Here is a 10,724-nt window from a genome sequence, read left to right as displayed (position 1 = left end):
AAAAGTCTATCACTAATTATAGACTTGTAGCCATACAAAGTGAAGCCATCTGTCAGGTGCAGTGTGCACTTAGGTGTTTGAGAGTCTATTTACAACCTCTATTACTCCTGATAGTGTGATGTGTAATGGGAAGAAGTGCCATATTCTTTGTATAGACCTTTTCATACCTCTAAAATCCAAAGTTAAATCTGAAGGTTGTAGGAGTCAGACAGCAACACCGGTTCCTTCAGGCCAGTGATAAGGAGTCAATGTTAAGGCTGGCTCAAATAATCATCTCTGACCCATCTCCCCTCCACCAGAAAAATGAGCAAAGCCCGCTCCCCTCAAGCCATGCCTTTAAGTGTTCCCAAATGTCCACAGAAACTAATGTGTGCCAGCACCCATTAAGACCTAACATGCTCAGGGTAGCTGGCAAGCTTCACCTGACTGACTTCTAGTCAGCTCTACACTGATCTCTCATTTTGTTGTTTTGTATCTTGGTGATGCAAGACTAATTTAACTGATTGTAATTTACCTCACCAATATAGTGCTACTGCCGCCACTCCTGGCACTAATTAAAGACAGAAAAATGATATATAGCCGTGATTTATGCTGATTAAACGCCATTATGCACCCAGAATTTAAATATCAGTGAATGGGTTAACGTCCTGTGGTTTGACGCAGGAATGGTTAATGGGAGGACAGGCAGCAGGTGGAGAGACATGCAGACTGATGAGCAGCAGCAGACGAGCCACAGTGTGCTGACAGTTAGGGCTGAGCCGGAGAAATAAGCAAAGATCGCTGTGACTAATTTGTCTCTGCAGCAGGCAAAATTGTTGTAATTGCAGGACACACGCAGCTTTACATGTTTGAAAAAAAGCCTACTAGAGCGCATAGGCATGGTTTCTCCGTCTGACTCTGTCGTTGAACGGGACGCCGGTGAATAACACTTGCATTCAATTGCTGGATAAATGACTTGAAAAACTCTCGTCGAAGTCAGCGGAGAGAGAAAGCGGTTTTATGGGAAATGAATGTGACCGGGAAACAGCAACCTGAGCTGATCGAGCGACCCGCCTGCCTTTTGGTTCCAACTTCGGCAAGTAAACCTGTTCATTAACATTTATTTGAATAAACTTAAAGCACAGATCAATTTGTCCTATTCCCTTGAGATGCAGTGTGTGAAGGGGCAGCTGCACGCCGTGCTATTCTTTGATGTGCAGCGGGAACTCCAGACTACCTTTAAAAAAACGATTCTTTAGCTTTCCTTACTTACAAACACTTGTGAATTGTTATCTGGCTTTCAGATGTAAATCCTTTCCGAATCAGTAGCAACATCTGCATAGTTCGGCCTATATCTAAAAAAACGTGGCGCTCTTACATGTCAAAACTGACAACTTTTATAAATAGCATTCAAAAATAAGTCGCTGTCCATCTCCAATGCAAATAACGTTACATCTGCCAGGGCAGGTGCAATTGATGTGTACGAGGCTACAAGTTTAGAACAAATTTCGTTGAAACAGGGCAGTGCATCGTGTCCAGTTCATCGTAACATGTAAGCCGAAACCACTAGAAGACCATGCCAATTTCCTAAAGTACCTCTGTCTCATTGTTAAAGTCATGTTATTTGAATGATAATCAAGTACACGTTGGATTAGTGGATGCGTGAATGGAGGCTGGTGGGACGTTCCTTCCTTGTGGTAAAACGGCGCGTTTTGGTTGATTGTAGTTTGATAGGTTGTCATACAGACACACAAACACTAGAGTGGCTTAACTCTTATAACTTTATATATTTTGGACGTTTCTAACAGGATGGTGTCAGGATTGGCTTTACTTCCCAAGAGATCTGAATGACCAGGAGCCTCTCTGTGTGTGTCTGTGATTAAAATATAAAACAGTTTCAGTGAGTGCCAGATTAATGTATTGCCTGGTCCCTGTACAATTCTTGTTCCTCAGTTATGTGATGACTGTGCCATTATTTACCTTTGTCAGACACAGACATTTATGTACTCTCTTCAGGACTTCATACTTAATTGGGTACTGTGGTTAGGCTACTTGAACAAGGAAACAAATGATTTTGACCTTTTTTTATCAACCTTTCATATTCACTGTGTAGACTGTTTAAAGCAAAATCTAACACTCGACATCATATGTGGCCTAAAACACAATCTAATCAGAAACGAGGGGATATTATAGTATACAGTTCTACATCTTTGCATGGACACCTTCCATTGCCTTCCTGTCCCCTTAAGTCATACGTAAAGTTTTTAATATTTGCTTCAGTAAACAGATCCTCTTGGTCTAAATATAACCCATCACTTGCAGCATGCAGTTCAAGGGCCGGCCTCTCATTGCCTCCACTGGACACATAGCACCTTTAACTTCAGTAGTCCCTGGAGTCCTGCATTGTGGGCACTTTCTGTTCACAAAGCATTTGCTTTTAAAACTGGATACCTGAGCCTCAAGGGACACTAGTCTGCAGCTTAATTCTGCTTAGAGTGTGTTCAGTTTTCACACACATCCCACTCTCCATTTACCACTGACTGATGGCTAAAATTATACAGTAAGCAGAGTTTTTTTCTTGTTGCAGTGGACTCTCCCACAAACACTGTTATGTCTGTCATGCCTGTCATCATGCGCGTTTATGATCACCTGGTGTGCAATCTCAGGGTGTTAAGCACGGGCTTGATTGTGCTTCCACAGTAATTAAACTCAGGATTTTGCAGGTCCTTAAACCATTTTAAACAGAAAGGCTGCGATGGGCTCAGTTTTATGGCTGAATTAATGTGGACAGTTGTGAAATAATAATAGTTTTTTTCACATGCAGTGTCCTATATTATCTTATCACTGCATTCCTGACATTCCAGAATATTCAAGACCCTGATTTTGCAACACAAAATGCATTTCTAATGCTGTGGCAAATACTATTGGGCTTCATGTCCCAATACAATTTATTTCCTGGGATCCAGTTCTTACTCTGCCAATTTACATCAACCCTTATAAACAGGTCATGTAAGCCTCGTCTCTTAATTATTTGTTTTTTGAAAAGACCTTCAACCAAATTCAGCCTCTGGAACAAGCTCTTTTAAAAATCTTACATTTTGCTTTCTGAAACATGCAGATAAACTGACTCCACTTCAGTGATTGGCAGTCACTGATAAATTAGATAAAAGGCCTGGAGAGGCACTCCTCTCCTCTTTTTATTGTCAGGATTGCACACTCAGTGCATATTAGTTGTCCTCTAATGATGAAGTTTTCGAATCCTGATTAGTATGAAGATTCTCAGTAATCCAAGGCACAGGAGAAGTAAGAGGTAAATCAAAGGCAGCTTGCTCTTTAGAGTAAAAGCTGGTTCAACAGTTGTTAAGATACAGTAGACTGGTTCCTCCCTTCTAAACAGGTCTGTGCCTACAGTGTATGCGTGCATCGCTCTGGTTGTGTGTATGAATTGTATGTCATGGTATATTAGTGTTGTGATGGACAGGCAGGGCTGCAGTGTTTTCCTGCCTCCCTATGCTGGGAGGAACTAAAGCCTGTTCTTATTTCAAGCGGTGTCTTTGTTATGTGAAAACTTGAAAATGCACAATGTATGTTTCTGTAGACATCATTCTCTGTCATTGCAAAGACTACAGAGGTTCATGAGTTGCATCGGCTAATTTTAAATCTATTACATAAGTCTGTATGCAAATTACTTCCTAAGATCTTGGTACAACTAGCTAGTTTCAAACCGATGATTTACTAAATGAGGTTGCACCAAGACACATTCAGGTGTCCACTACATGGCAGAAAGTCCCAAAAGGCCTGGTAGGAAAGCTCAGGAGAGCAGCTGTGTGCTGCTATGAATGGAGGTGGGGATGGTTAACCAGGTGTACGTTTGCAAAATCAACCAGTTAATCTTTTTTTTTTTTTAAGTATATTTTTTGGGCTTTTTAATGCCTTTATGATAGCACAGTAGAGAGAGACAGGAAATGGGGAGGCAGAGAGAGGGGGTATGACATGCAGTAGAGGGCCGTCCGATGCGGGATTCAAACCGGGGCCGACTGCAGAGAGGACTGTAGCCTCTACACATGGAGCGCCCCAACTGCCCCAACCAGTTAATCTTTTTAAGTCTCTTATTTTGTAAAACTGTAAGAAACACATTTTGAAAACGCTTCAGACAAAACATGAATCTCACCACTTGTGTTGCTTATCAAAGTTTGGTTTTCTGAGACCCACTACAACCATGGTTCTCACCACCCATCAGGTACCAGTGGGTGTTTTCTGCCCTCTGGCCTCAGGGGGCAGTTATGAACCCATTACGGCTTAGTGCACCACAACGAGGCAAAGATACAAGACAAATTGACTTGGACAAGCAGTAGAAAGGTGAGATTTATGCTTTATTTGAAGCCTTTTCAAACAGTATTTTCAGATTTGCTATTAAGAAAGATGATTTTCAGGATTATGGTTTGGTTTTGTGCACAATACACAAAAGAAATTGTATTGCGATTATTTTGGCAGATACTGCGATTGCAATACGAGTCACGATTTCAGTTGAAATGATCATTTTTGCATTTAATTTTCATTGAAAAAAAAAAAATCAAAAATGATGATGATGTGATTTTTGTTGGGCCTTTTACCAAACAAGCATGTTCGCTTATGTCTGGAGAATATGATTTGTGTGCCGGGGCATCTCTGTAGCTCATGGTGCTAACAATACACGACAGTGATACATTTTACCTTCATCCAAATTATTATTAGTCATCAAGTAAAACAGTAAATTTGAGGTATTTTGTGTCATTTTTATTAAATGTAATTTATATTTAATACATTATTAAGCATGAGCATTTCATCAAGTGTCACTCTTGAGTCAGATCTGTTGACAGTATTTCATACATATTTCCAAGTTAACGTTAGCATTTCCACTTTGTAGCTACGCAACCGTTACACTTGAAAGTCAATGGGTGAAAATATTTATTAGTACATCTCAAAGTAAGAACCTATTCACTTAGTCATGCTGTCTGTTTTTGATTTATTAATGCTAAATGTCCACTTAGTAAACACTTAGGCTAAACTTACAAGAGCTGGAGCAATAGGCTTGTTGCCAATTTACTTCCAGGATTTAACTCACACTTAAATGTTCACAATTTCACAATCCTCCTGAGAAGTAAGCATGACAGCTTCCTCTCTGAGCAAATATGCTAAACAATACTGCCACTAAAATATTTAGAAAGGTTCAATAATTATTCACACTCAGCCTTACAGGACTGCGCTGACTGTTGGTGTTATCGACTTGTTGGTCAACATAACCTTTACAGAAGGAACAAGCAGCAAAGACACCCCAAAACTGGGATCACAACAAATGGGATTAAATAGAAGGGGATTCAATATGATGTCAGACAATAAAACTTTGGCTCGCCGCAGTTTAAAGGCATAAAAAAATAAGTGACATGCATGTCATATAAAATTTCCAGCCCCCTGTGGTCACAGGCCTGAGGGTTTGTCTTGGCAGGAGCTGCAAAAGCATAATTAAACCCCAGTGGAGTGTGAAAGTCGATGCTTTTGTATTCAGAAAGTCAATCATATTTTAACCAAATCGCTCCTGTTGGAGCATGAACATGTATTCTCTTTAGCTTTTCATTTTTCCTGGAGCTACTCAGGTAATTGGAAAAGGACACAAAACAGTCAGCCTTTATATTGTAAAAGTGAATTTCAGTTTCTTTTAAAAAAAAAAAAAAAAAAAGGTTACATTTAGTCTCTTTCATTGCCTGAACAATATTCAATTTTCCTCCTATCACTGGAGTCAGGCTCTTCAAAGTGAAAAGTATAATTTAATGACCCTCGAGTGAGAATGCAAACACGTGGCACGTTAGTTGACCCTTTCAAGAATTTCCTCTTTATGCTGTTAAATGTGTAATAATACTGTACAAAATCATTTTATCTATATATATATATATATATATATTATTTTCTGTCAGTTGACTCCACATTTTTACTTTAATCTCCTTATGGTGTATGAACTAATGGCAGGTGGTACCCATGAGATTGGTGAAATGGGCCAAAGGGCAGAATCCAGTGTTACATCATAAATTAGCCTTTTTTTTTTTAAAGCTTATAATTAGTCTCTGTAGGAAGTGCAAAGATACATATATAATACAGTATTGTGCACAGTCATATTCCATTATTCAGCTAACTACAAAACCAGGCAGTAATTAAAGTCTTAATTAGATGGTGTTTTAATTTTTAAAATATCAAGAGGATATGTAGTGTCATAAATCCTGATACATCAAAACAAGTAGTGCTGTCACTGTTAAGAACCTTTCTTGAAATGTTTCCTTGGCAAATAAAAGGAAACTCGTCCTCTGCATTATTAATACCCACAGCGTTTCATTAGCATTTTTATTTAGATTCAAGGCAGGAAACTTATGCATTTTAATGTCCCCATTCATTTCCAAGTGAGATATAAAGAAATCTGCCTTGTCCCTTCTACCCAGCTGATAGTGGATTGTTGTGGACGGTTTTCTCACCACTTCAGACAGACAACTGCACTTAAAAAAAAAAAAAAAAAAAAAAAAAAAAAAAAAAAATGCACTAAAAGCAGTTGTTTGGTGTCAGAGGATTCGTATTTGAAATGGGAATAAATATAATTTTAGAAATATAAACAGTCCCACATTAGTTCCTCAAAATCTACATTCACCCCAAAGTACTCCTCCCATAGTGCCAACATAAAGACACCCATCCCCCACTCAAACCACACTCCTGATTTCACTGCGTTTTTCAAAGTGTATTCTTTATTTCATCGGGTCTGTGACAGATGGGTGACAAAACAACACGCACGTTATACTCCAATATCAAAATAAAAGGTACATTTTTAGAAAATCTTAGGACAACTTGGACTAATTTCATTCATCTAGTTATCTTTACTGCTTAACAAACCACATGTAATAATCTCACACATGTTGGATGGATTTGGGATGGGGAGATTATCACACAGTCGACCATGCTGGTATTTGAGCAGTAAAGCTCTGTGAGACAAGCCTATTCAAACAATGAATATACAATAGAGAGGAAATACATCAAGTGCTTTTGATTCCCCATGGAGCCACTCTGAGTGGAAGATTGAACAAGGATGACTGCGAAAGATGTATAATACCACATTTCAGTGAGTTCGGTGCACATGGGGAGAGCTCCATCCTGGCTTACAGTTTATTGACCTTGCAGGATATTGACATACAAGCGTGGTGCTGCATACAGAGGATTTACTGATGCATAGGGAAATTATCTACCTAATGCATATAAGGTAATTTACCTACGGAGTTATTTAAAGGAGGATTTGTGACATAGAAACATCAAATAAGCACGTTTGCCATGAAGAACACAACTCCCACATCATTACACGCCTAGTTGCTTTCCTTCAAATCCCGTCTTTACATTTCTAGTGCCTCTGTTCAGACAAATATGTATTTCTCAATTGTTGGTGAACATATAAAACAGCTTTATCTAATTCTCAGCAGCCACATTTTTACATGAGAAACTTGATGTTCATCTTTTATTAATGATTTACTTTGAAGCAACGGTTTGACATATTAGGAAAGACACTAATTTGCTCTCCTGCCAAGAGTTGGATGACAAGATGATACTCTCATGTCTGTATGCCAAATATGAAGCTACCGCCAGCAGCCGGCTAACTTATCTCAGCACAAAGACAGGAAACAGGGCAAAACAGTTAGACTGGCTCTGTCCAAAGACGATAAGATACACCTCCCAGCAGCGCTAAAGCTCACAAATTAACATATTATACTGTATCATTTGTCCAATCTGTTCAAAGACCAAAGTGTAAAAATGACAAAGAAATGGTCTGGCACATAACCTCCGTGACCACCTCATCAGATCATTTTTACACTTTGGTTCAATTTACGAATGTATCATTATACATGTTAATTATGGAGTTTTATCCTTTTGTTCCCTTAGAAGCAAGTCAGGCTGTCAGTCTTCTCATTTAACTCTCTGCAAAATAGCAGATGCGAATATTCCCCAAAAACTTCGAATAGTCAATTATGTGTCAACACAACAAATTTTTGACTTGTACTTTCAGTTAGAACAAACAAGCGTTGAAAGAAAATTTGCAGCTAAAAGAGTTAATGTATGATAAAAAACTAGAATTACTACCTTGTGGTTGTTTGCCTCTGCCAACCAGTCAAGTTGCAGGAAACACGGTCACAATCTTCCCTTCCTGAGTTAGAGCCTTGAATAATGGCCAGAAGTCTTTTTGCAGAACATTATGATGTCACAGTGAAGCTGACCTTTGACCATCTGGATATAAAATGTCATCACTTCATTTTATCTTACAGACATTTGTGTTAAATTATGTCATTGGTTAATGAATTTGTGAGTTATGGCCAAAAAACTTGTTAAAAGTCAGTGACCTTGACCTTTGACCTTGGACCACCAAAATTGAATCAGTTCATCTTTTAGTCCAAGTGAATGTTTCTACCAAATCTAAACAAAAATCCCCTCAAGGCAATCTTGAGATATCACATTCAAGAACCCAAAACCGTGTTTTCGGAGTTCACCGCGATCTTGACCTTTTTGACCACCAAAATCGAATTAGTTCATCCTTGAGTCCAAATGACTGTTTATGCCAAATTTTAAGAAGATCCCTCAAACGGTTCCCTGACATATCTCTTTCACAACAATTGGACAGACGGACTGTCAACCCGAACGCATAATGCATCCGGCCCTGGCTGTCGCCGTCGCAGGGGCATAAAGACAGACTATAAATTAGAAAGTGGAAATTTAGGTTTATGAAAATATCTTTACATAAGCAATTATTTGATCCATAAGAACATTAAAAACGTATATATATAAATAAAACATATTGCTAGAGAAAGCTATTTGTACTGCTCTATAATAACTCGAGTGTAACCAGCCTGTACAGAGTCACGCACTGTGTATTTACTGTACCACAGTCAGAGGCTGCTGCAGGTTTCCCCAGCACCTCTGAGTCATAAGCTCTTGCTGTGTTCAAAAAATACATTAAAAACAGATTGTGGAGACATGCTGCTGCATTGATGAACATAATCTGTCACTATAAATGAGATGACTGGCGACTTTATCCTTAACCTTATAAAAAGGCGCAATTATTGTATTGGCATTTAAAGTAGGCTAAGTCAGTTCTGCGGTATCTGAATGTGAAGACAGTTTTTCATATGTAGTTTTACCGCTTTGTTGCTAGCACTCTTGGGTGAGAGTGTGTCCCGACTGAAAGGGATTCAGTTCCAGTAAATGTGGTAATTAGGAGCGTGGTAAAGCCGTGTTAGGAGAACTGACCAAAGTTGTCTCATTTAAAATGATAGATTATGTTTATGAGCTGTATCTCTGGGCTGTTTTTCAATGGATTTTTGGAAAATCCTTTAATAAGTTGGACCGTTTTTAAATTTAAAATTACCAGGCAGCATTGTGTGTGGGTACTGGCAAACCAGAGGTAATGTGCCACACAGTTGGGCACAATTTCTCAAACGTGCATGTTTGCAACTTATGACATGTTGACAAAAAAAAAATGCAAGCTCACAATTTGCAAAATGTATGCTTGCAGTTTTGCTGTGGAAGCCAGACCTGTCTGCATATCAACTATTGCAAATAAATGAGAATATGCCTCTTATGCATCTATTTCTGATAGTTGTTATAAATACAGCAACTGTCAAAGTCGTAGCTCTTGGCTTGAATTCTTCTTTTTTTTAGATAGTTAACGGTGAAAAAATCCTTTTCTAAAAGAAATGGCAGGTAAATTTAGATAATAAACTGTACATCAGTAGCTATTTGAGTGCTGACACAACCTTGGATAACCACAGGGTAGTTTTAATTTTCCTCAAAGAAGAGGACATGCTGAATAGAGTGCTGTTTTTTTTTACAGCTCCACGCAGGCAACAGCCAGAGCCTCAGGGCATTATGTTGTCAGATTGTCCGTCCGTCTCATTCTCGTGATCGTGGTTGCTCAGGAACGCCTTGAGGCAATTTCTTCAAATTTGGTACAAACGCTCACTGGATGAACTGATTTATATATTTTGGTGGCAAAAGGTCAAAAGTCATAACTCAGGAACTGAAAGGGGAGATTGTGACTATATTTCACATTCGGTTGGATGCTCAACCAGTGGCACTAATCTTGAGTGTGCGCGTGGCAACTGTAGTCATTGTATAGATCGTTGAAGATGTGTGTTAGACACATGCGAACACACATGCATGTAAACTGCACTGGACTGGCCGAGGCATAAAGCTGCGAGGCGGTGACTCTATTTACTTACAATCCTCTCTCCTCAGTCTCAGTCTGATTTTAAAACGTGCAGATCTTTAAAGGATCCAGATAAAGGTGTTCTGCTTGTAGTAATTGTGACACCAGGCTGCAAACATTACCCAGCACTTGTTATACACACCGCTCAACCATTTCCTATCAGAAAAAAACATGTTGTTGCTGTTGTAGTGCTGCTGAGGCTGTATGTATCCAAATGTCTGACTCTAAGCTGACCACGATGAGACCATGATAAAACCATGAGTTATTAACTGGCACAGTTTTTCTTGTTGGTGTATAGTTAAATGATCTAGACTGTTGAGAGTGTGGGCGTTGGTTTGATTTTTCTTTTTCTTTTTTTCTTTTTTTTTTTTCAGCCTAGTCAATATTTCATACTCATTAACAACCTCTAGCTTCAGAGGGATGTGGTTTTGTTGTGTCTGGCCTGTAGCCAGAGAGAGAAAATTGTTAGCGATGTGTGGTTATG

At 39.0% G+C, this 10,724-nt stretch overlaps 1 protein-coding gene across 2 annotated transcripts in view; it reads left to right on the top strand.

Annotated features, from left to right (window-relative positions):
- The first annotated feature begins 526 nt into the window (after positions 1–526).
- sntg2 (syntrophin, gamma 2) overlaps positions 527–10,724 on the top strand; it is an 86,663-nt gene continuing 76,465 nt past the window's right edge. For both annotated transcript variants that reach the window (XM_056394124.1, XM_056394123.1), the window contains exon 1: positions 527–1,075. In XM_056394124.1, coding sequence (XP_056250099.1) covers positions 1,007–1,075 — 69 coding nt within the window. In that variant the 5' untranslated portion in view covers positions 527–1,006. The remainder of the gene's footprint in view (positions 1,076–10,724) is intronic.

This window comes from Seriola aureovittata, chromosome 13 (genome assembly GCF_021018895.1).
Source record: "Seriola aureovittata isolate HTS-2021-v1 ecotype China chromosome 13, ASM2101889v1, whole genome shotgun sequence".
Taxonomy (NCBI): Eukaryota; Metazoa; Chordata; class Actinopteri; order Carangiformes; family Carangidae; genus Seriola; species Seriola aureovittata.
This window is presented reverse-complemented; position numbering and strand designations above follow the sequence as displayed.